This window comes from Calypte anna, chromosome 1 (genome assembly GCF_003957555.1).
Source record: "Calypte anna isolate BGI_N300 chromosome 1, bCalAnn1_v1.p, whole genome shotgun sequence".
NCBI classification, from domain to species: domain Eukaryota; kingdom Metazoa; phylum Chordata; class Aves; order Apodiformes; family Trochilidae; genus Calypte; species Calypte anna.
In genome coordinates, this window is record NC_044244.1 from 113,179,031 (window position 1) to 113,205,961 (window position 26,931).

Below are 26,931 nucleotides of genomic sequence, written 5' to 3' on the forward strand. Positions count from 1 at the left end.
GGGAGCGCGCCCGTCGTTCAGTAAAGCGAGCGCCTATCGCGCCCGCTGCTGCCGCCGCCGCCACCGCTGCTGCTGCTGTCGCCGCCGCCTCCTCCTCCTCCTTTCCTCTTCGCGCCTGGGAGCGTAACCAACGTCCGCGCCTGCAATTCCCCGCCCTTCCCCCTCCCACTATTCTCCTCCCTCCCGGCGCGCCTCCCGACCCCCCCTCCTCTCTTTTCCCCTCCCCTCTCTTCCCAGCCCCCAGCCGGGAGCGCGCACCCGCCCGCTCGGTGAGGAACCGAGACGGCGCTGCCGCCTGCTGCCGGCCCCTCTTGCCCGGTCCCCTCCATGGACCTCGCACCGCCCCGCTAGCCGGAGCTGCCCGCCCGCCCGCCGCCGCTGGGGAGTAGCCGGCTGAGAGGGGGAGGGAGGGAGGGGGGCGGAGGAAGGTGGGGTCGCGGAGTGTGTGACAACGCGCGGGGAGCGGCGGCTGCGGCCCGCGGGAGGTGGAGGAGGAGGAGGAGTGGGGAGTCCCGGCGCGGCCGCGGGAGCCCCCGGGCGGGTGGCGGCGGCGGCGACGGGAGGTGCCGTAGCGGCCGGGAGTTACCGTGGTGGTGGCGGTTGGCGCTGACCGGCAGGGGAGCGCGCCGCGCGGCGGGGACCGTGCCCGCGGCTCCCCCTCCCCCCACCCTCGGCCCCCCTTCCTCCCTCCCTCCCGCCCCCCTGCCCCGGGGCCGCCGCCTCGCGGACTGATCCCCGCCGCCCGGACCATGGCCGACGACGACGTGCTGTTCGAGGACGTGTACGAGCTCTGCGAGGTGATCGGCAAGTGAGTCCCGCGGGGCTGCGGGCGGCGGGCAGGGCAGGGCAGGGAGGGCGTGTGCGCCACCGGGCTGAGCGGGGCGGGAGGGGCGGTGGCGGTACCGGTACCGGTGCCCCCGGGCCCGGCCTCTCCCGCGGGCTGCGGGGAGAGGGATGTGCTGCTCGGCACCCACCTGAGTCGCCGCCGCCGCCAGCGGGTCCGTGGGAGCGGTGCGGGATCCGGGTCCCCCCGTGGCTGGTGGCGGTGAGACGGCGGGTGCCTCCGCCGCGCTGCCCACCTCCTGTGTCACACGGGAGGCGGAAGGGGGAGAAGTGACCCCATGTTTCCTCAGCCACCATGATTAACCACCTAACCATCACTCAGGCTGGCTGCAGCAAGCGGCAACCACTTCCCACCCCTTTTCTTCTCCTCCCCCCTATATCCCATTCCTGGCACACCCATTAAGGATTGCCTACTGGGGAAGGGAAAGGGAAGATAGCTCTCTGTAGATCCACCTATGCTCTGGGTGCATATTTGTGCACCAGGTGTTGGGGTTTCCTCTTCTCTGCTGCATAATAACCAGCTTGTTAGTGGAAGTACCAGTGATGCTCAGGTAGTGCTCGGTTTTTGTCCAGATCTTTCGCTCCACTCTCGTCTGTCTGGAAATGGAGATGTATAAGACAGTAGGAGTGCTTGGCCTTTTGAGTCTTATTATGCAACTGTTATTAAACTGATGTTCGAGGCTTGTATCAAACCGAGGAGTTGAGGTAGTTGCTAGCGTTCCCCAGCTGCTTGTTTTGGATTGCTACTGTGGTAGGGTGGATGAGGATGACAGTTCAAGTGTTAGTGTAATTGCACCAAGAAAATGCAGAGAATCCCCCAGATCAGATGGTGATAAAGAACTAAAACTGAACTCTGAAACCCCCCCCCCCCCCCGCCCATACTTCTGTGACTGCACCGTTTCAAAATAATTTTTTAATGTATTCATCTTCTTTCACGTAATTCTGTAGTTGTGTCTCTGTTGCAAAATGAACATGAAAGATACAGCAATATTGTGACTTTAGTAAATTTTCCATACGTTTCTGGTTCCAAAGCTGAGGTTACTGTGGAAGCCTTAGTGGTTACACTGTTCAGTTTTTTCTTCCTGACTAGGAATTTTTTTAAGAATTGTTTACTGCATTTTGGTTATAAGCAAATTATTTTTTCTGCATGTATTCTCTTGCCTGCTCTCCACCAGTATCCTTTTCAGTTGATATCAAGTGCTGTCTACTTCCAAAGCTAGGGCTAAAAATATTCTAGAATTAATCTTTCCTCGGGATTATGCTGAAATGCTAGTCTTGGATTTAGCAGGTGACTTTGTTGACAGCAAAAGTTTCAGCACCCAGTTGTGTCATTTCACAAAGTACTACTACACACAGCTTTTAAAAATATTTAGCTTAAAGTGCTTAGTTTGCTAAGCAAAGCAGTTACTTTAGCTTAATGCTGTTTTTCGGTGAGGAGCTGCTGTAGTTGAAAACAAAATCGTGTTATTAAACACATTTTGAAGACAGTTTGTGCTAAGTTCCTTTAAGAAGTGGTTTTATACAGTTCACACACTATTTTATTAATAGCTGATTATGGTTAGAAAGAAGACCCAGTGATTATGCATGGCCACACATCTTTTTTGAGAATGGGTGATTCACAGTTGTCCAGATGTTTGCACGTCTCATATGACTTTTTTGTGTTCAATGAATTTTGAAGAGCTTAAAATGTGTGGATTAGGTTTTATCTGCAGAAGTTCCACATGAGATTTTGATAGTGTTGTGATGTAACTAGATCTAACAGATAAATATTGAATCACAGTAGCACAATGATGCCAATAGCACTGTAGCAAAAAAAAAAAAAAAGATGGATCACTGAAAATAGCAGCAGTGATGGTATAAAGGGTTGTGATAGCTCATTTTGATTGCTCAGGCTTTTCCACACGCGTGTCATGTCAGTCCTCTAAAACAACATTGAAAATATACAATTTCATATGCACTTGTATAAATAAATAGTATTCCTGTTTCTTTGCAATACTATGCAGGTGACTTCCAGGGTTGTCACAGGATGTAGCATCTTTATTTAGCTTACGGATTTTGACCACTTAGCCAGTCTTTTAAGCAACTTGAGGAAAGCTGCTCTAAAACTGCTTTGAATTGTTATGTTTCTGTCTTACTAAACATCTTTCAGTGAAGCATCCACTAAATAACTGCATGTTCCTGTGATTTATTATTGATTGATACAGTAATTTAGTTCTTGCAAATAGCACATCTGGCCCTGATTTGCGTTTCAGACACATGAAATATTAAAAATGTAATTTATCTTTCCCAAATGCTTAGTTACTGCTGTCATTTAAGGTAGTTAAAGGTAGTTTCACAGAAGGCATAGGAAAGAAATCTTTGCCTGTAAAGTGTCTGAATATTTAGTTACTCTCACACAATTTACTAGAGAAATAAGGACATTGTTTCTTAGCTGACATTATACTGAGGTCCAATTTGGTGAGGCGTGTTATGATCTTTAGGATAAACTTTAAACACCTTTAAATGCCATAAGCTGATAAGGCCTACGTGGTGTAAATGCAGTGATAATAGCTTCTGGTGTGCTGGAGTATAGACCAATTGCAATGCAACAGTATATGAATGAATTGATTGGAATGACAGTGATAAATTGTTTATTATGTGACATTTAATGTGTCTAAATTCTGCAAACATGCATTTTTCATTTTGAATGGGTGCAGGAGAAAAGACAGGCCAGGAGGGGTTGAGACAAATTTTAGCTTATGTTTCTTTGAAAAAAAATATTGAGGGAAATATTTATTTGCATATAGTTCTAGTATACCTTTCCATTGTTGAAGCTATATGGAGATAAAGATTGAAATAATGATCCCAGTTTCTTGTTGAACTTCTTAAAATGGCAATACTAGATGTGTTATGTTCTCAGTTACTGTCTTCAGACTTGGCTGACACAAACACACTTCAAGCAAAAAGTAAATGGGGCATTTCTGTATTAGCCTTTAACAATGTGGTAATGCATCTTTGGAAAACTGCTACTGATGAAAAACACAGTTGTGCCTTTTTTTCCCCAGCTTGCTTCCAGTTAGGTTTGAAGAGATTCTCCCTGTGTATTGGTTGAGAAGTAAACAATCTAAAAAATACTATGTTGATCAATTTGACTGTTCACAGATAATAGTGATAAGTGTACCTAATTTTAATTAACATTTTCATTCAGAATGTATTGAGTAGTTTATAAATCATAGTAGGTGTAAAGTTGAGACATCTTGGGTATTCATTTGACATGAATTCTGAGTTTGTCACAGGAGCTCCACATGTCCATGTAGTTTTCTTGATGCCAAAGAGGATGCCTATAAAATCTAGAAGGCTTGCAGCATGACTTTTATGATAGAATTCTTGTTCTGCAAGAACTTTATTTTACATTATCTGTTTTTGAGTTCCTCTGCCTTTTAAGATTCATGCCAGTTTATGTTGACATTTGAGAATTACCATAAACATTATATGATCTTTCTAGCAGTAGGATTGCAGGTTGCTTGAAATTTTCTCCATATTTTTAAGTCATGAAAACTACATTAAAAAGTTGATAAAAGTTTACTTGTGTTTAAAAGGGTATTGGTCACAATGGAACTCATTAGTCTTTACCTTGATAATCACTTAGATTGTGAATTTTTGTAATTTTGTCTTCTGTTTGTAAACCATATGTATGTACAATCATTGTACATTGTAGCACAAACATTGTGCCAAGTAGTGCAGTCACTGGAATTTTCAGTATCAAAGCATAATGTAAAGGTACCATTGTAGCTCTCAGGATGTTCTCTGCAGTATGACTGTGTTTGATCTAGTCCTTTTCTATGCTGAGGACTTGAGGATTTTAGTTTGTTTTCATCCTTCCTTCCTCTGTGATGGGATGATTCTATCTGCTTGGGCTCTTCCATTTAGCAGAGGAGTTAAAATGCCTAGAGCTGAAAGTTTTCCTCTCTTATGCACCCCATCAGCACTGCTGGAACACTGTAGGAGATGTGAGAGCAGGATGATGCAAAGCCTTGGAACAAGCAGTGTTCAACAGGGTTGATTTTGTTTTGTTTTTATTAAAGTGTGAAAGCTTGTGTCCCATTGAAGTCTGGCTAGGGATTGGTCGTGGCAGTGTCATCCTGAGCTATTATATGGAGATAGAGATGCTTTAGATTTATGCACCAGTCTGAGAGTGTTTAGGAAAGGGAGGAGAAAGGTCATGAATTCCTTGTCCAATAAATATTTTAATAAACTTCTAGACAGTATTATTATAATGATGCTTAGTATTTTTGGTGGTTTCAGCAACAGTTTTTCATTATTAACTCCATTTTCTCCACACAGGAGTGAGAATAGTTTTGCCTCTCAAATGTACTTTTTTTTTCCTAGTACACTTGAAATTTTGTTTCTTATGTAAACCTGATGCAAATATGTAGCTAATTTTGACAAACCAAATGAGAACAAGAAATAATTGTTATGTACTCACTATTTGGAAAGGGAGGAGAGGGAAGGGAAGTTCTTTGGGATATGGAAAGTGATTTGTGTGGTTTAACTTCTGAATTTCTTAGTCCTGTTTGAAATACTGGTATTAATGAAACATTCTCAGGTGTTTTCTGTGTTGCAGTGCTTAAGATGAACAAATTATAATAAATATTTGGTTTAAGCATAATCATCATGTGCATTGCTTCAGGAAAATAATAGTAGATTATTTGAAATTTATAGTTGCTAGAATATCTCCACTGCTATAGAGTGAACTGTTTCCTTTTAAACAGGTTCTGTCTACTTAAGAGGTTCAACTGAAGCTTAACACAGAGTAGAATGAATAAACCTAGTTGCAGAGTACAATGTTTTAATAACTCTCCATTTGTGTGATCTTTTCTTACCATTGTTTTGATAAGCAGCTGCATTCTTATATATATCCTTCTGATGTGAAGAAGGCAACTGTAATACTTGGGAAGTGGCTTGCTTAATGGGAATTTTAAGGAACTTGATCTAGGAAAATGCAAACTGAAAAAGATTGTGCAAGGGCCTTACAAGTATATACCTAAGAGAAGGAAGCCATTGAAAGTAAGAACAGATGAGCAATTTGAAGCTGGAAATTATTTTAGACAAATTTACTACCAAGATCTTGGAGCAGCTGTCTTTGAAAAGTTGTGGGGGGGGGAAAACAAACAAACAAAAAAACCCCACTACGTATTCTTGAAGATTTGCTAGGTTGTAGCTTGATCTTTTATTAAAATAGTATTTAAAATTGTTGCCTTCAAGAATGGGGACTAGGCTTTAGGACCCAAGTGATCCCTGTTAATAATTTCAATTAAAACACAATGCGTCAGATAGAATGCTTCAGCACAAAGAAATACTGGGAAAGTAAAAGACCTGTATTTTATGTCAAAATACACTACTGTCACTCATCTACTTAGCCTTCTGATCCACTGGCCTTTTTGTAATCTCTTAGAGATGCCATGGCAATGCAAGGTAATTGAGCAGTACTATCCCTAAGAGGATGTTCTCAAGGACCTCTTTTTATGAACCTGTAATCATATTAAATGTATGTTATAAGGAATGATTTCTTCAGAACTGAAAGTGGTAGTTGTTAAAAGCAGCTTTTTTATACTAAATGATGGAGTTAATGAAAAAAATGTCTTATGAATTGTCCTTTTTTCAGAGGAGAATATGTACATATACATATATATATTAGTATACAGTGTGAAACTGTATAAAGGATGTAGTACATGCATGGCCAGACTAATCATCCTAACTAATCATCCTTAGTTGTTAAAAAAGTTAGAATTAACTCTTAAGATTGTGTATTAATTAGCAACTATGCCCACTGAAAGAACCTCAAGAAACACTTTGCTTTTTCTTTGCATAAATCAGATAGTAGGTAAGACGCTACCTAGATAAGCACCCTAGGGAAGAGGAAGCCTCGACTTCCCGGTAGCTGTAAACTGAACTGTGCTTTAAGAGTGTCAAGTTAGTAACTTCTTTTAGTAAACTTCTGCTGTATTTAGAGTGATTTACAATGTTTCTTGAGAGATGACCATTGGCAAAACGAGTGCCTCACTTCTTGGAAACAAAATTGCACAGCAGACTTTGGCATTTAAAGTTACAATAGTGCTACTATTGTTTAACAGGCCCCAATCTTACCAGTATGTTTTCCTGAAATAAAACCAGCTAAATATAAGGTTTGTTATAATTTTTGGAGCTAGACTATAAAAGACCTTTCTAGGGAATAAGGGTTTAATTTTGCACTTCATTTTGTATAAGAAGCAAAGGTATCTTTGCAGAGAAACAACTAGAAAGCTGTTAAAGTTTGACTAAAACCAAGGAATATTTCCTAATGTATTCTCAAATGTAGTCTCTCTTTGTTAACAAGTTCCTTGCTCTTTAAAATTAATACCTTTTTTGCTGCAATGGGGTAAGAAAGATTACCCAGAAAGTTACCTTCTGTCTTTTATTGCGATCTTCAAGGTGCAGTGGGGATGTACTTGGAGGCTTAGGATTTGTCAGAATTCTTGTATTGTCAATATTTTGTCAATTTCTATATTGACATAACTTTCAAAGAAATCAATAGTTAAAACATGTCATCGCCATGTGGAGACATTTATAATTGATGCACAATTCTGTTCTCAAACATTTAAAGTTCATTGTATGCCTCTTAAGTTCTGTCTATTTTGCTTCTACAAGAGGTTTCTAAGTAGTATTTGGTTAAATAGATTTTTCACTTGTCTCCTTCACCTGCGTCTTTGGTTATCTGGGGGCATGTATGATTGTGGGTACTTAAATTTAATTTTTGACTAACATTTTCTTGTCTGGATAGTGTAGATCTAAGTAGTTTCTCCTGGCATTTAATACTGATATGTGAATTAAGCAAACTGAAAAGAGCTTGCCTCTGAATCAAATTTTTACAAGTAAAAGCTGGGGTGTAAGTCCTGCATAGGCATTTAAACTGGTGCAAAATTTGTTCTGTTTCAGCTCAGTTGTGCAGGAAGCATTTCCAGCTTAGTTTAAAAAAAAGAAAAAAGCCAAAACAACCTAGTTTTATTTTATCAAAGTGTCAGTTCTGCTGTAGGTGAGATTGAGAAAGTCTTACACTTTTAAATAGTATCTGTTCTAGGAAACTCCTGTGATTCTTAGGAAACTCATTATTTCATTTAAACTGCACACCTTACATCTTTCCATCCTTAAGTCTTCTGACTTGAGCCAGTCTACTGAAGCCAGTGAAAACAACAGGAGAATAATCTCTCCAACACCTGAATACTTTTGTAGTGCACCTGGCTTATATGGATCCCATGAATTCTTAAGCTGGAACAGCAGAGAGAGGTGGATCACATGGGGCAGGGAACCACATGAAGAGAGCAAGACCTCCTGCTTCTAGCAGCAGGAAACTTCAGCTCACATCATAAAATTGCACTCCTATACTGCCACAGTATCTCACATAGGAGCAAAAAGAGAAGAAAAGCTATTACTACCATTTGGATAGAATCTACACAACAGGCACACCTTGGTATACCTCTCCTTCAACAATCATGATATGCTTAAAGAAGATTATGGAGATGCAGGATTTCATCTGAATTCCTGCTGTGGTTAGCTGCTCTGTACAGCTAGACCAGTGTTCATCAGACAGATCCATTCTCTAAAACCATCTGAACCCAACTCATCTGGTCCTGCTGTATTCAAGTTCAACCTTGGCAGAACTAAAGAGTTCCACAAAGATCTCTGTTCCAGGAAAGGTTACTAGATTATGTCAATATTGATCCAGGAAAGATACTATTGCTGAAATACATAGTTCCCTAATTTTTTTGTCACCTTTCCAAGCTACCCTCAACCCCACCTTCTATATCATCCATTCCTAACCAGTAAGAGGAGGCTGGGGAGTGGTTTGGAGAAGAAGATATGATTATTTTGCTTGCTTCTTCATTGCCCTTCTGTTAAGGTATATAAAGCCCTCTGAGCATAAATCAGTGCTTTCCACTGTTCATAACTGTTCCACTCTGTTCAGTACTGGGAACATCTGGAGACACAAAAAAGGAGGAAACTGGGCAGCTGACAACTCCATTTGCAGCAACAGCTGAAAGACTTCCCTGGAACAGATGGAAGTAAAGTAATAGGAGACCCTTATGACTGGCTTCTCCAAGCTAGAACATCAGGAGTGCAGTCAAAGGTTTTAGTTACAGACCCTCTCCCCAAAACAAAATTGAAAAAGAAAAGAGAGGAACATGACTGAAGTTCTTAACTTCTTTCAGACTTTGTTTTGCTCTAAACCTAAATTCAAAATCTATTGCATTGATCCAGAATATTTGCACTTGGGTTTTTTGTTTTTTTGTTTTTCCCTTTTTTTTTTTTCTTTTAGGAAAAGTTCTGTGTTGATATATCTAGATCAAGTTTAGATTGAAAAGTAGCCACTTCTTGCAGAAAACTGTTTTCATTTTAAAGGCCCCCCAACCTAGAGATATCTTCTTAGTATATTCCTGCAAATCTCTTGCAGACATTCAGCACTACAGAGATGAAAGCAAAAAAAAGGGCTTTCAAAACTGAAGTTCAGACAAAAGTGTTTTGCGAAGTGTTTTGCCCAGTTACAGCTATTAGATTAAGATTATTTTTTTTTTTCCCCTCTGTGGAAAAAATGGTTACCTGTTGGCTGGGTTTCTCAGATGTTCAGCCCTTAAGGTTCAATTATCTTTAAAAGCATAAAGTAAACAGGGTGCTTAAAATATCAGGAGCTCTTTTCTAATCTTAGATCTCAAGTGTCTTTTTTTTTTTTTTTTTTTTTTAATCAGCTGCAGGCACTTCCAATTGGAAAGTATTCAGTACTTCATAGCTGCCATTGAGACATGGGATAGTTTCTCAGCTCTTGCAGATATATTTTTTTCTTGGATTCTTAGTTTGCTAGTTGTCTGAAGTTTTCAAAAGTTAGAATTGGCTGTTTGCTCTGCTGGTTAGGGATGTTTTCCAATGGATCGCTGCATATAGAGCTGGTTTGCCTGTGTTGTGTGTATCAAATACTCATAATTCTCTCAGAACAGAAACTGGAAATCATGTTTCTTTTTTCTGTTTGTTCAGTATGACAATCATGGATGCTTCTTTCCTCTTCTCCGTGAATGTTAAATTATTCCATGACACATCAGCTGGGAGTGTTGAGAATGCCATATCTACTAGTCTGGTGGGGGATTTTTCAGGCATTGTGTTTTAGGAAAGGAGCATGTGCTGCCTAATTTCAGCATGAATGTTCCAGTCATTGATAAGTGAGTAGTGTGGGCAGGGACCAGCAGGTTGGGTCTGAGGAAGTGTCCTGTTTAGCTAGGGAAAACACCCAGCAGAACTATTGGACTGAGTATTCTCCTTATTTTTGAGATTCTGAACTATTTGTTGCTGTCAGGACACTGCTTTTCAATACACAAGGATCATTTCATTTTAGAATTGATCAGCAAACTCTGAAATGTAGAATTTTAGAGTATTCTCAGGGATGCAATTTAGCAGAAAGATGAGATCACTTCATGAAACTTCCATGATTCTCTGAATGTTTGTTGTTCTTCATAATAGCACTTAGCATCCTATTTTGCTCATGTATTTTTTAAAAATGCAAAGTGTTCCACAAAACTAAGATTAGAATATTCTCTTCCTGAAACTGAGTCAATACCAAACTTCTCATTATATGTTACCATTGCAAAGTAGAGGAAAAGTATGAGAGTAATTTCATGAAATGTGGTTTCAGTTACATAAAATGTGGTTTCATATAGATAATTTGAATGTTCAGAAAGCAGTGGTGACTTCTGACAATATTGATGCAGGGTAGATTTAAACGTGTATTTTATTGAAAGCTGTTTTAAAATGGTTCTTCTGATAGATGATAAAATTTATCTGTGAAATCATCTCATTGAAGAAAAAGGACTCGCTGTGGTTTATACCTGTTCTTCCTAACCACTTTCCAATTATTTTGTCACTGGATTTAAAACAATTAGACAAACAAGCAAAAAAGCCAAAACAACCACTCTTTAAATGTTTGCTGCTTTAAAAACCCTAAGAATTATTCAGAACTTTCCTTTTCATTTAACTTTGTCTTTTAATTCATAGCTTGAGACTTTGCTGCCATCTCTAGTTTAATGATGAAATTTATCTTGAGCTTCTATTTTGTCCTACATTTTCCTCTGTACTCTTAAAAAGGCAAATTTTGGCTGCCTTTAATGACTGACTACTGTTCACAGAGCTTGTTTTGTAAAGCCTGTCTTTATCAGTGAAGAAGAGAGTTGTGACTGTTTATTTCCTTTAGAAAGCATTAGAGGGTTTCTCTAAAGAGAAATACCTTGTATTCTTTCTTGCCTCATCTTCAGTTACAGCTGTAGATAATAAACTTTTAGCATGTTTTGCTCATTATGACTTGAAAAATTTGCAAGTTAGGCTCCTGTTACTGTTTTTACTATGATACAATACCTAAAGTTTCTATACTTAGTTTGTTTTCTGTAATTAGACACATTTTGGAAAGGTTGTAGCTGGGTGCTAGATCAATACATTTTCTTTTACACATACTTGTTTCTTTTTTAAAAAGTTTTTTTCATCTTCCTCCTTCATACACCTTTGAGTGCTCTCAGAATATCTTGAAGAAAAGATTACACTGGCTCTGACTCTGCCTCCTCTGTTGGTTGGTTAATGAATATGGAACAGTTTTATTTTTTGCTAATCTCTTCAGTACCAACATTTTACTTCCAATTTGAGTTTCAATGTACCTTAAATGGTTTTTAAGAATTTCTCTGCCAGTTTTTATTCTTTCAGTGTTTCTTTTATAATATTAATGGCCTCAAGTTGCACCAGGAGAGGTTCAGATTGGATATTAGGAAAAATTTCTTTACTGAAAGAGTCATCAGGCACTGGAGCAGTCTCCTCAGGGAAGTGGTGGAGTCACTGTTCCTGGAGGTGTTAAAAAAGCCAGACATGGCACTTGAGGACGTGGTTTAGTTGGCATCACAGTGTTGGGTTGATAGTTGGACTTGATGGTCTTATAATTCTTTTCCAATCTTAATGATTCTATGATTCTATATTCTTGGTAGCTCTGCTAAAGCATCTTTCTGGCTTTTTTTCCCCACTGATCCTTGCATTTCTTTTTCATATCAATGCTTTTATATGTTGTTTCACAGTGTATGTGCTGGCATACAGTGAGATCTCGTTCAGACCCACTGGCCTCCCAGCAGACTGTAAGATGTGTGTCAATCATAATTTTGTTCCCATGGAAACTGCCTTGCTGCAGAATCAAACCAGAGTTTCAGGTTTTGAAATAAAAACTAACAAAATTTCGCTAGTCCTCATGGTCCTAACAACTGGAACCTGTGAAAAAGTGTCATTATCATAGTTTGATCTTTGAATTTGCAGCCAGCTGCAGACTGTAGTGTTGCAGCCTGGATTGTTTTCGTAAGAGGGAGTGGTACACAGGAACCTGTTACATTACTGTCTCCTGGAAGTCCTGAGCTCAGTTCAGGTACATATGTGAAGGGTGTTCTTTTATAGTATTTTGGGGGATGTGTTTTGGGTTTTGGTGTTGGCTTTCTGTTTGTTTGGGTTTGTTTTGTTTTTCTCTTCTCACCCCCATAATATTTGTAAAAGCTGCTGGGGAAAGTGCTTTTCTTTTAGCACACTGACTTGGCCTTAGCAGCATGGCCAAAGTGAAGTTTTCTGGCTTCACTGCTTCTGCCTTGAGTTCAAGGTAGAGAGGTAATTCCTTTCACTCTTAATTGTCTCCCTATCAGCATGTGTGTAAGAATGAAGTTTACTTAAGGTTTTCTCACTAGGGGGAATAAGATCTTGGTCTTTTTGTTTGACCAACCATCTCTCCCTACCCAGGTTTTGGAGAAAAGAAGGGTGTTTCGGGACACAAGCATGTTTTATATATACAAACCTTCTCCAATCCTTCCTGCAAAGTGTAACTAGCAGAAAATATTTTTCGCATTTTTTTTTTTTTAACTTTATCTAATCTGTGGCTTTGGAGGGGGTGGTCCTCTGAGAATGATTTAAAAAAATACCTCCTTTTTTCTTCCCTACTACTCTTGTTAAGCTGCTGCTGTTTTGCGGTATAACTCTTGATATCTCAGGAAGTGGAAGCTTGCATGCCCTACTGCCTGTGTTCAAGGTCCTGTTATTTCCAGAAATACAAGCCTCCAAGGGAAAGGAGAAAGTACTGTCTCCCACATCTGAAACTCTACCATGTCTTCTGCAGGACCGTATGCATTCTGGTGAAAAGGTTACACCAGTAAGCTCATTTGAACAGGTGTGATCCTACCCTGCTAGTAAATGACAAGTTATTTCTACACTGTACTTTTTGTTTGGTTGCTTGTTTTTTGTTTTTTTTTTTCAGTTTTGTTTTGTTTTAACCTTTATTCACATGTAAATGTTTTGGTGTTAAAATTATTTGTCCCCCACCCCTTTCTCCTTCTCTTCTAATAAATATAAATATGGTCTTCCATCCTATCAGCTTAAATGCTACTCATAAATCTGTTGTTTATAAATTGTCAGAAAGTATTGTGTTCTTTAATGACATGCAAAAATCTTTTGATCAGCATTCTTTGGAGTGGTTCAAATTAACAGAGTTGTGCTAAGTCAAAATTCACATTTGACCACGTGCTAATTACACGTTTTTTGTGCTTGGAGTTAAGTCCCTGCAAAATATGCAAAACCTTTTCATTCCTGTCTGCTTTAATGCATGGGAGCTGAGTTGTTATGGCCAGTATCTTGCTTAGGAGCAAATCTTTGGCATACCTAATGTATACTTTAGGAATGAGAAAGTGGACATTATTGAGCTAATGTAGAAGTATCCTTTGTTTTGGGGGGGACAGGTTGTTTTGTTTGTGTTGTGGTGATTTTGTTGGTTTGTTGTATTTTCAGTTCTTTCGATGTTTTCTGTATCGTCTGTAGTCCTGATTCTCAGCGAAGCATGCATAATCTGTTGTCTCCTCTTTCTTAACTGGTAGGTTGAGAAGGACCCTGTCTCCATATTAGCAACCTAGTAATCAATAATGCAAATATGCTGATAAGGTTCACAATGATCAAGTATCCAAAACTGTCAATATATTTGTAAATGCTTGGTGCCATTCAAAGTGGACTGGAAAAATCATGTTCAGCATCTTTGCGCTATGCTGAAAGTGGCTCGTTAGTTAAAATTGATTAAGTTATGTTTTCTCATCAGTTAAAATGGTTTCTTGATTTATTTTTCTTAAAAAAATCTGTCTATTGCTAGAAGTCATAATTGTCGTCAAACAGTAGTCAAAAGAATATTTTTTTACAAAAAATTTTAGTCCATATTGGTCTACATAAATAGTTTGTAATGTTTATGTAGTATGTGATAAATAATACAAATTTGCATAGATAATTCTATAAAATGGGAATTATTTTCTTGACAAGGTATGGACAGCAAATTGTAGAATATATTCACAATATTAAAACTGCAGATCAACTGCATTTTGTCCAGGAAAATTTCTATGCATATTTTCATTCTCAAAGATTTTTATATTTCTTAGTAAAATTTATACAATTAATTTTTAAAAATAGTTCTGTCAAGCAGTGTGTTTTCAGATGTGTTTTCTCCTTATCATTTTTGTTCAGATTCTTACTGTTTTAGGACCTAAACTATATTGAAAAAAAAATCAGGATTAAAAAGAGGGTGTCACTCTGAGTTTCCCCATGAGTCGTTCTCATCAGGGATTTGGCTAGTTTTCTAACTGAGCACTTACTCTTAAAAGCTTCATCTTTACCTGATTAGAAATTGGGGAGCACAGGAAAGGAAACTAATGTGTGAACAGCCCGGTGTCTTCCTGAAAACAGAGTTAAATCAGGAAATGAGTTTATAAGAAATAAGACTGTGTGTCTTTATTTTCAGAAGGTTTTTTTTGTGTGTGTGTGTGGTTTTTTTGTGGTTTTTTTGTTTTTTAACACAGGCAAATATTTTCAGTTTCTGTGTGGTTGTTCCATGCTGGAAAACATTAGTAAGGGAAGGCCTTTTGGTGTTGGCTCCTTTTCAGTAATGCTGTCTTAGTGATGCACTGAACATGTGATATTTGGAACTGAATTTGTCATAGGGGAGTGTCATATGGCACCTTCCTTGACTGCTCAAAAAAGACCCAAGGAAGTGGAGGACCAGGAGATCATTAGGGCTTTTGAATACCGATATTTTTAAAAACGAATTTTAGTTGGGTAGTCTCCCTCCACCTTGTATTTGCGGCAACATTCAGACTAGACTCACAATACTAAAGTTCTTGTTTTAAAGCTTTGTTCAGAGCAGATTCTTGCAAAAAGAACAAGACTGTAAACATGGAGTTTTCTAGCCTAATGAAGGAAGTCTCTTCTCATTAAAGCAGGAAATGAGCAGTCAATTGGAAGGAGGTAATCAGTTTTGAAAGTGTGCCTGAACCATTAAAAAAATAAATGCTGATGAGGTTGAACTATGACATCAGTGAACTACGTAAAATGATTTCTAGGTGTCCTACAGCACTCTTTTCATGGATTATATGTTCTGGTTTTGGCCATAATAGGATCTGGTTTTAATTACAGCAATTGGTGTTAAGTAGGTTTTCTATAACAAATTGAGAGCTCACCTTTGCATTCAGAGGGAAAATAACCTATATAGAGAGGAAATGCATTTATTCCAAATTCTGAGTCTGTACCCATACGGGTACAAGAAGGAAGGTTTTGATCTCAAGAGGTATGCAGTGGGTTGCTTTGGTTCTTTCAGTTGCACTGTAACCTAAAAGGAGGAAGGAGACTTAGGTTACATTTGTAGTATGCATTTGCACTGAGAATTGGGAATGGGATCTCCATAAGTAGGGGCTAGTTAAGGTCACAGTTCTAGACCTCTACAGCTCCCTCTTAACAGAGTATATAGAGAAAAAGGAGGTAATAACACTGACCATCATTCTCCCAAGTTCCTCCTCTCCTAACTTATTACTGGGTCTTCAGGTAAATGAGATTTATTTATTGCATGGTAGGAGAGATGTGAAGCAAATGCTTGAAAAAACTGATTAAAGAAAATTTGACTAAGCTGTTGCAAGTCTTTATTTTAATAGGAATCATAGAATTATAGAATGCCAGGTTGAAAGGGACACCAAGTACATCTAGTCCAAGATTTCTAGGTGGGAACACAGTTTAGATGAGATGGCCCAGCACTTTTTCAAGTCAAGTATTAAAAGGGGGTCAGTGTTTGGGAATCCACCACTTCCCTGGGGAGATCATTCCAATATCTGACTGTGCTCATGGTGAAAAATTTTCTTCTGGTGCCCGATCAGGACCTCTCCAGGAGTAACTTGCACCCATTACCATGGGTCTTTTCCATTTGATTCCTTGTTAAAAGGGAGTCTCCATCTTCTTGGCAGCCACCCTTTGAAATACTGGAACATGGCAATAAGGTCTCCCTTAAGCCTTCTTTTCTTCACTCTGCTCAAACCCAGTTCTCTCAGCCTTTCCTCATACAGCAGGCTTCCCAGTCCTGGTAATTAGTACATTAACTGCTGATATGAGACCTAAGCTTACCCAAGAGATTTTTATAATAAGCTGATAACTGCCTGTGTGGGGAAAAAAGGGTTTGTTCATTTCTTTATTTTTGAAGCATATGCGTGGCATAAATTTTAGCGCATTGGAGAAAAAAAGGGAAGGTTTGTACAAACTGCTTGTCAATAAATCCCTCCTTTCATCATTAAGCTTTACTCCATCCACAAAGATTGATGCAGTACAGCCTTGGAGCTTTTTTCCTACTTGTAGCTGTACTCAGGTTGCATCTTTGCAGAAGGCTATGTCAGATTTATCATCTGCTACCCATGCCTACAGGAAGCATTCCCCACCAGTCAGTATGCATGCTTCAGTTCTCTTTTGCCAGTTACCCATTGCCAAGACTGAACCTTCTCTGCACCCAGATTTGTGGCAGGTAGATACACTTACTGTAGTATCTGCAGATATTTTTAAAATTCAAAACATAACTAGATGTTAAGTTTTGTGGGAATTTGTTTTAAGTCCACTTCTGAGACTTCCCTGCCACACCAACTTCTGTAAAGGTCTCAACAAAGGCTGAAGACTGTCTGAAACGTTACATCAGAAACAGAATCTGTATTCTAAATTCAGATAAAACTACCTGCTGAAATACTTGAACATTGTTCTGTCCAGTAAACAGATTATTTTTTTCTTTTTTTTTTTTTAGTTCTATCACTCATATCAAATTGCTGTTTTATCTTGAACAGTATTTTGTCACTGCTGCTCTAGGATGAATGAAACTATTATGTTTACCCAAATATCTCCAGTGCAGATGTTTTTGAAACATAGTTGCATCTCTTATGAGTTATAAGGCATAAAAGTAACCTAAAAATTTTATTTTTTTGTATTGTGACAAACTAAAGGAATTATTGTGCTGAATTCATCATTGGTGCTTTTGCCCTAATGAGAGAAAAAGAGCTGTTTCCAGGAATGAAGTCCTACTTAAAAAAATAAGTATTTAATATTTCTAAAGTGTAATTTAATTTTGTTCTCCCACAGAATTGGGTTTAGTCATATAATATGCTTCCTAAAAATATTGGTCAGTTACAGACACTGCTTGAATAGAATTGTCTAGTTTAACTCTGTTTTAAATGAAATTGATTCAGGGCTGCATTTATATCAGGGATTTTGCTCAATTCTACTTCCAGAAGGCCAGCAGAGCTTCAGTTGTAGACTATGGTACACTTAGTACTTGTTGTTGTTGTTGTTGTTATTATTTTGTTGTGTATATATTTAAAGCTTATGTGCCTTGATTTCAGATGGTGTTTCAAATAACAGACATATTTTGGAGCAATAAATTAGCAGCGTGCTTCAGCAAAGTCTTCAAACTCATGCTTGAATCTGTTCTGTTGAAGTAGTTGCTTAGGGTAGGTTTGAGCTCTGTTATGTTGCAGCAGTGAAGGCAACAATGCAAAACTTCCCAACTTTTGAATGTTTTGACTTTCTCAGGTCAAGTCTGGCCATTCTAGCCTGTCTTGAATGTGGTGCAGAGCTCATCGGGCAGTGTTACTTTCAATCAAAACTGAGTTTGACTGGGTGCCCCTGTTTGGCACTGTGTTAGACGTCAGATGTGGAATCCTAGAACCCAGCTGGGTGACTGGCTGGGTGGCTGTATCCAAGAACACACTATTATAGGGCTACAGTAGCAGAGAGTTCAGATTATATTCTGATCTGTGTACGGAACTGCACTGTACGGGTTGGAGCTTCTAATGCTGTTAATTCATCTTGCTCAATGCTGCTGTAATGAAGAGTACTGACATTTTTGGAGAAGGGGAAGTATTAGAACAATCTAGGAATTCAGTATAGCCATAAAAGTATGATCTGCTCTTTCTGGCTGCTTGTGTATAGTTCAGCTGGTGACTGCTGTTTTTTTGTTAGGTCAGGTTTTTTGGTTGTTTTTCCTTTGCAGAGTCAGATTGGCTTAAACAGTTTTTCAGGTGGGCTGTCTTATATGCAATAATGTAAAGCACTTTCTAAGTCACATAAAAAGACAAGGTATATCATAATTAAAGTAGTGAAGGTAAAGACTAAAGAACTTTGTATTAGTCTTAAAGGCAGATTTAGCAACTTTAGAAGAAATCTTAGGAAGATGATATAAAATAGATGTCAATGTTTGAATGACAGGAACTTCTTAAGTTCTTAGAACTTTTTGAAATTGGTTGCAATTCAATTCTATTCCACATAAAAAATTCCTGTAAGGAAGATAAATAAAAACATATGAAGACTGTAGAAAAGAGCATGCAAATATGTTCTAGAGAACACAAAGTAATTTATAATGTAACCCATCCACCCACCTCTTAATTTTCTCATTAAGAATTACAGTATTACAACATTTTATGGCAAAAGTATGAAAAAGCAGCAATTGGTAAATATAAGGTTAAAATATCAGAACGATAAGAATTCTAAGCAATTTCTAAATATATGACTGATTTGTTATTTATGTGTTTTTACTAAGTGAAGGGTTTTACATTTTAGGACTCCAAATAGGCTGTGAAAAAAATCTATTTTATTTAAAAAGTAAATCCTAGTTTGAAATAAATGCATAATTTACCTGGGTTCTGCCCTTTTGGTTTTATTCCTGAAGGGAAGGGAGCAGGAATCTTTGAAATCCTGAACAAGTGGATTTTGAAAGCTTCATTTCTAAGTGGAACATGCTGCTGAGGTCTGCATTTAGAGTTGCTGCAGGGCAAGAAAGAGAGAAACAGAAGTTGGAACTGGAAGCTGCTGAGACAGGTTTCTACTAGGAGTGCATGAAAGTGGAAGAAGCAGGGAAAAGGATGGGAGGGAAGGAAGGAAGGAATAAGGAATTTGTGGTTGAAAAATGAAATTGGATAGCCAGCCAAAGAAGGAGGAGGATTTATGATTGGCATTCTGCAAGGACAGAGAGAAGGGTGATGTGGACACATTGGAATTTGCCTATTGATTCAGCATTCCTCTGGCTCCCCAAAAATAATAGTTATCGACCATAACAAATGGATTGAAGGGAGGGAAAAGGAGCATCAAGTAGAAATTAATTTAGAGTTTAAGAACAGAATGGTTGTAAAAATGAGAGGGGAAACGTCCCAGCTGAGCTAAAGGTTGTGGAAAAGAAGCAGCTGGTGCATGATAATGTCTGGTGGAAGAGGAATGCAAGTGAGATGAAAGACAAGATTAGGATTAGTGAGGTGATAAGCGGACACGAAAGAGACCATTTTAGCAAAGCAGAGTAGGCAGAGGGGTGTACAGATTGATTCATGAATAGGGATGGAATGTTTTTCAAGGTTATTGCCATCAATTCTTCCTCCAATATTTGGTGGCTTTTAAATAGATTTTTTTTTAAATTCAGTGATTTACATCTTTATTTATGTGCTGCTTAGCCATGTGAGCAAACAGAGTAGAGATTATTGGTATGCTAAAGTGCAGTATGAACAAAAATGTTGACTTCAGAACCCACTGCACTGAATCTCAGGGGACAGTTGTGTGCAGTAAGAGTTGACTTCTGTCAGCCATCTCAAGCTGCATTTTCCCTGGTTCTTAATCCTGTGTTTTAACTGATTAAATTACTCCTCCTGAATCTTCATTCTTGCTCTTCCTTCCCCTTGTCCCCAGTGCTTATGTTACAGCTGCTTTCTTTTTAAATGAACTGAGTTAATGTCTGAAATATTATGTTTCGCTAATGTAGCTCATACAGACTAAAACAGGTTAGGGAACAATTTCAGGAGCAGCCAAGGTGAGGGATGAAAGGAGGCTTCAGTTCTGACAGAGGAAACAACAGGTGGTTATAGCTGGGTCTGACAGGGGTATGCCAGCTTGGTTTCTCTCATCTTGCCTGTACACATCTTACTGCACCTATCTTGTGACTACATGTAAATTCACAAGCTTAGTAGAAGTTGTTTAGGTTTTTTTAATACAAACAGATTAAAATAATATTATGCTAAGGTTATGCACATATTTGTGAGTATATTATTACATTGTTGGTATATTTGTCTGTTGGTACAGCCTAGCTCAAAGACATTTTCTGGACAAAATTTGGTGGTGCACTCCCAGTTAATAGTTATATTGTTTTCAAACAAAGGAGAAAACAGAAGGCTTTTTACCTTTTGATAGTCAGACTTTTTAAAATCCTGGTCACATCAGACATTTTGGATTTTGTTCAGTTGGTTTGGGTTCTTGGTGTCTTGGTTTTGGTCTGATTTTTGTGGTGTTTAGTTGTTTGGTGGGTTTGGGTTTTTTTGTTATTTTGTTTGTATGGTTTTTTTTATTTGTTTGGGGGTTTTTGGGGGGGACATGGGTTTTTGTTTGTTTTTGGGTTTTTTTTTAAGTCTCCTAAAGCTGAGTGCTCAATGTATTCTATGTTAACATTATGTCCCCACATATGTGTTATGTCCCCAGTTCTTTTCTTTAGCTACAGACTGGTGCTTCTATTCCCTTCCTTCTGAAAGAATTAAGTTTCTCCACATTTTTGAGATTTCTTTGTATTATGTTCCTCATTAGCTTTTCCGCATGATGCATAAAAGTCATTGGTCCAAGGGGAAAAAAAAAGAAAGAATTCTGTAAGTATTGCAAACTTAAATTTAGGCAGAACTAACAAGCAGGTGTGACTCTTTCCATCTTTTCTATGATGTGCAGTGTGCATACTATAACTAGGGGTGGCATTTAAAATCTACTGTCTAGACTTCAATGAGTTGCATAGAATTCAGCATATAGTTGTTAAACTGGCAATGATTTCCTATGTCATATCCTTGCAGTCTCCTTGAGTAAGGGAAGGAGTTGGCAGGGTTACCGACAGATAAAATTCAGCTTACAGCATTGCTTTTGTCAATGGCATGTTGGAAAGAAAAAGTACTTGATTAAACATTCTTGGAAGGATGATGCTGTGGAGAAATACCAATTTTATAAATATAAAACTGGAAATTACCTTCCACTGAAGTGCTGCTTCTCTGTAAAAGAATCTTCTGTACAGAGATAGTAAAATAATTAGCCACTGGTTGTGTATTTTTGTATACTTGCTTAGCAGAAATCAACATTGTGATTTTTACATTTCCTTCATTAAAATATTCAAGATACTGTGATACCACTTATCTTTCTATGTCTCTATAGAATTGTGTGGTGGTCTTATCCGCCATTTAAAAATAAGATTTCAGTGTAGGGATATAGGCAGAGGAGGGTTGGGATATAGTCAGAGGATGTTTTTTTTGTGTCAATCAGACAGTTGTTTATATGCAGTCAACAATAGGAAATGGTGCTCTATCCCTTCTCTCCACAGATGTGCTTTTTTGATTTTATTTAATGCTGCTGGAAAGAAGTAGGTGGTTGTCAATTTGGCCTCAGACTAATGATGCTGGAGGCAGTCTATGTGTTATGTAGTTATATATGCAATCATATATGTTATATATGCAGTACAAACTCTCTTGCTGCTCACCTGTTTGAATGTCTGAAGACTTGTGTGTGAGAAAATGAAGAATATCCCTTTTAAGCCTTTTCTTAAGCAGTTTTCTCTCCCACATGGTGACCCATCAGTCCACAGGCAGCAGAATGGATAAATAAGATTTCTGTTGCATTGTTTCTTTTTCAAAATAAACAAAACCCCTGAAGACTCAGATAAGTGAATGTGGTTTTGGGAATGAAGGAGTTATGCTGTATATGCTCATTACACGTGCACTGTTAGGCTACTACAGACATAAAATAAAACCAATTTCATAGAATCTTTCAGATTAAAGGACTCTGGAGAAGTCTTCAGTCTGATCTGCTCAAAGTGAATTGCTCCAATTGGGTCTAGAAGAGGATAGAGAGCTATAATTTTCCTTGGGCAACCTGTTCCAGTGTTAAATTATTTTCTTAGGGGAAAAAAATCCTGTTCAGCAAAGCTCCTGAGAAAGGAGTGGTTGATACACCATAGACTCAAACTGCCATCCAGAGAGTCCCTGACAGGCTGAAGGGATGGCCTGACAGGAACCTCATGAGGTTTGATAAGGGGCAGTGTGCAAAGTCCTGCATGTGAGAAGAAACACCACCAGATGCCACTAGGTACTGGGGGCTGACCAACTGGAAAGCATTTTTGCAGAAAAGGCCCTCAATGTGAGCCAATAATATGCCCATGTGGCAACTAAAGGAATCCTGGACTGGTTTAGGAAGAGTGTTGCCAGGAGATTGAGGGAGGTGAGAAGAGGCAGTGGGCACAAACTGATTCTCAGAAGATTGTCTGAACATCACAAACCATTTTTTTTTGGTGTGAGGATGACCAGCTACTGGGACAGGTTACCCAGAGATGTTACAGGGTGTCCATCCTTGGAGATATTGAAATGCTGATGATCCTCAGGTGTCCTGATCATGTCCAGAGGTCCCTTCCCACTTCAACCATTATCTGCTTCTGTGTAGATGGTTTAGAAAAATAGATGGTTTATCTCACCTTGTTTATAAAGCCTGTGGCAGGTTTCCTCAGCAGCAGGCTGAAGGCTTGAGTTTTTAGTTGGAAACAACCCAGGTTTTCGTGTGATGGCTGCCTTTAAAGTTCAAAGGTAGAATGGCCTCTGAAATTGTTTCCAGTATCTAGAATTTTGTAAAAACTGTGGGAATGGGATGCACAGTTCTGCAGGCTAGGGTTTACTCCAAACAGAGTTGAAAATATGTAATGTATTATATTACAGTAATATAGCTCTAAGTTTGTCATGTTAAGTTGGATCTTTTAGTACTTAGTGTTATCAGACAGCATTCTAGACCACATATCCTCCTAAACCTGGGGGATACACACCATTTCCTAAGCATTTGGAAACATTTCTTAAAATGCTTCAATTCCTAATTGCTGCCTTATTCACTATATATGCATGATGATGCTTTTCTCCCACAGTGTGGTGCTATTGTGTTTAACTATGTAAAGCTATAACAGAACTGAAATAAATAATTCTTAAAAAGAGGGTAAGGCAATATTGCTCCAGCTAAGAAGGATCCTATTATTTTCCTTCTTCTAAGCACCACATTCCAGTTAGGTTTGTTACAGTAGCAGCTGTCAGCCGGGACAAGGTTTGTATGAGGTTATGTGTTAGTAAACCTAATTATAGTTAAAGTTCTAGTGGCTTCACTGCCTCCTCTCATTTTGCACTGTAAACAGAAGCAAGAAATGGAATGTTTGTCAAAGGCAATCTTTTACTGCATCTGCAACAGAAACATGAATGAACATGCTTATTCTGTGTAGGTTTTCTGTACTGACTTCTATAGAGAAGGGAGGTTATACCAGTAGGTGAAACTCTGGGGTACAAAATAGTTCTTTTTTTCACTTCAGTCTCTGCTAAATTAAAGTACATGTTTGGTTAGGTCATTGGATAACATCTGGTAAACCAGAAGTGAATACCTTCTGCACAATAATGGAAAAAAACCCCTTAAAGCCATTATTTAATTTTGTTTAATTTCACTGTTTATTTCTCCTTCTTCCCCCTTCAAATGCCAGTGGAATTTAAACAGAAATGTTAAACTAGGGGGATGTTATACTAAGATGCAACACACTGAATGTGATCTATAGTACATTTGGGTCATTATTACTTGTTTTATTTCCTGTAACAAAATGTGCCCAGCTGCTTGCAGTTCATAAATAGATGGTCAGTTCTTCTTTTTCTTTTTTATTTCTTCATGGTGAATCAAGCATTTGTGTTTCCTGAGAGGAAGTTGTTTCTTAGGACTTTGATTTCCACTACTGTGGCCATGAGTGAGTCTAATAGAACTTTCTGTGCTCATTTTTGGCACTCTATTCAAGTATCTTCCTTTTCACCCCACTATATCCACTGAGTTTAGATCCTTTTCCTTTCTGATTTTCTTTTTAAAATATTTTAATTGCATTCTTATTTTTCTGAGTTGCATCTTTTGGCCCTCAGTAACATCTGTGCAGCAGTATACTACACTTCTCTAGTTTTAGCCACATGGATCTATGATTTTAAGCCTCTCTCCTGTGACTGGGACACAGTGCCAAATACCAAAATTAGCTGATTGAAATCCAGTTTCAAAAAGATATTCTTGAATTTTGTCTTGCTGATTTACTGTCCACATACAGGCTTTTTCTTGAAGGTGATGTAATGAATGCTTTCTTTGCTGCAATTGTTCAGATTGTTTGAATTCATGCCATTAATGTTACATACTTTATAGTTATTAAAGATATAAAGGGTTCCATGATTTGTTGGCAACAAATAGCAGGGTGTTGCTTAAGATTAAAAATGTTTTGAAGAAACTGAAGCTCATGCAGCTATTTTTTAGTTATTGCATCTTAAGTAAACAGATCTTCAAATAACTGTTAAATAGGCTAATAAGACTTATCTGGCCATCACTGTGTTTATGCTATAGATAGATCTAAAGCCAGTCCTTGGTAGCAGGCTGCTTAACAGGCTTCTGTGTGGCTTTAAAGCTCAAGCTGTGTATGTCTGGGAGACGCACCTGGTGAGTAAGCTCACTTTTTAAATGGACTTTTTTTTAAAATGGTGAAAGTAAATAAGAAGTAAAATTTGTAGTCACGGGAAAAGAGGGAGGGAGCTGGCTCTATTTAGTGATTTTAGCTCTTCTAAAGTCCTCCGGAGTTAACAGTATGCCTGTGCTGTTTCTGTAATGAAATTAATAAATTTATGCTCAAAATAGCCAAGGAGTATTCTGCTTTTTCTTTCAGTATGCCGCACTTAACACATCACAACTGATATTTGTAATTTCCTCATTTGAAATTACAATTCAAAGAAAGGTTGAAAAAGGTGCAAGTCAAAATTGGATGTATAAAAAAGCATGAAGAATCATCTGCTCCCAATTTGATGTTCAGGAAGAGTAAACAAAAAGTACCTTACCCATAGTTAAATCATACTTGAGTGTGTGTCCCAATTTATAGCACAAATATGGTAATTTGACAGAATGTCATCAGGATTTGCAGCAAGAGAATGGGAGATGAGCTGTCATGTGAACTCATTTAGATACATAATTTACATTTTTAGGGCCAGACTGAAATAATTTTGTTATTGAGAGAGAGAATTTAGAAATATTTTGCAGGAGAGTATGATGCTATTTCTTGCATTTAAGTGATCTTGTAGGCATTTGATGAATAACAGATCTTTAATGTATGTTTAGAGTAATTTTTATCTCTGCTTAAAATGAGTATATATACATCTGCAGAAGTGGCTGAAATGAATTAAAAATTTTGTCTATTATGTAGTATCTGCAGAACCAACCCCAGACACACATCTGACATAATATGCTGTATGTTGTAATTTTTTAATGCAAAGAAGCATGTCTTGTTTTCTGCACAGTGGAGTTAACGAATGGAGGGAGGAATTTTATGAGAGACAAAGAAGCTTCCTGATTTATAGTGCCAAGATTTCTGTTAAACTACCAATTAATTAATTAATGCAACCTATCAATTAAATGTTTGTTTATAAGCAGGTTTTGCTTCTGTCCTTAATGCTGGGAATTAGTTGTAGTAGCCACTTGCTTAGAAGTATTGACCTCTTAGGACTTCAGGCACATTTTGATTTCCAACTCAGTCACATAGAACTTTAATTTTAAAACAAAATTACTGATACTAACAGCTGGAAAACAGCTAATAATATTTAATTATGTTTGTGAGCTGAAAAATAAACCTGTATGGCAGCAAATAACAAATTGGGAGTTTTATCTATGTTCCTTTGTGCAGTGTTATTAATGCATGTGTGCATTTGCTATGCACATACTTTTTTGGAGGGGGTGTGGAGGGAGGGTTAGGAAATGCCTATAGCCTTAATGTAAGGCATGATACAGAAAATTCTATTATTATATACCAAAGCTGTTTTTTAAGATAATCTGTGCAAAGCCTTTTAATATTAGTACATGAAGAAAATTAGCTTCATGAGCACATTTCCTTGACCCCCACAATCATGAAAAGTATAGCTTTTGCAAATACAGAGTGAAATAAATTAGTTACACTAATAATTGTAGAATGTTGTGTTTGGTTATTTTACTTAGTACTTTAATTTTCTTTTAGTATTAGATAACTGAGATAGTAAAAATAGATTTCTTAGGCTTGGCTTCACATTGATACCAGCATGCACAGTATTCTAGAGTTGTATTCTATAGTATATAGTCTGTATGTATGCAAATGGAATTTGTAGGATATCTAATAATGTGTCTTTGAAAACTGTCAAAATTTTTTGAAGTTTCATCTTAGAACAATACGGAGGAACAAAATAGCATTTGTCATTGCTTTCTTGCATTGTCTTAAGAACTCCAGGTACTTAAAATACAACCATATTGTGAGGCTTGAACATTTCCAAGAAACACAGAATGATATGTATTGTTTTCTTTGTGTCTTTCCCAAACGGATGTATTTTAGCATATACATTATATCATCAATGTGATCTGTGTATGAAATACACATTTAAGAGATGCTCACGACAGGGCCATCACAGTCAGAGGCAAAGGAGCATTACAATTATTCTTGTTATATTGTTCTAGAAATGATTTAACTTACTAATATGAGCAATTATTGTGAGTGAGTTGATTCTGCATGAACTAATGCTTTGTAGCATAGTAATTTCAGTGGTTTCATTTCTTTTGCTTAAGCTTCTCTAAACCCATGGTTGTATCCTGAGCAGATACTACTTACAAATGTCCAGATCATTTTCAATTAAGTGA

The 26,931-nt window shown here is 38.1% G+C and overlaps 1 protein-coding gene across 3 annotated transcripts in view; it reads left to right on the top strand.

The window, feature by feature from the left end:
* The first annotated feature begins 692 nt into the window (after positions 1-692).
* CASK (calcium/calmodulin dependent serine protein kinase) overlaps positions 693-26,931 on the top strand; it is a 195,638-nt gene continuing 169,399 nt past the window's right edge. For all 3 annotated transcript variants that reach the window (XM_030450329.1, XM_030450337.1, XM_030450346.1), the window contains exon 1: positions 693-808. In XM_030450329.1, the coding sequence (XP_030306189.1) occupies positions 750-808 (59 nt within the window). In that variant the 5' untranslated portion in view covers positions 693-749. The remainder of the gene's footprint in view (positions 809-26,931) is intronic.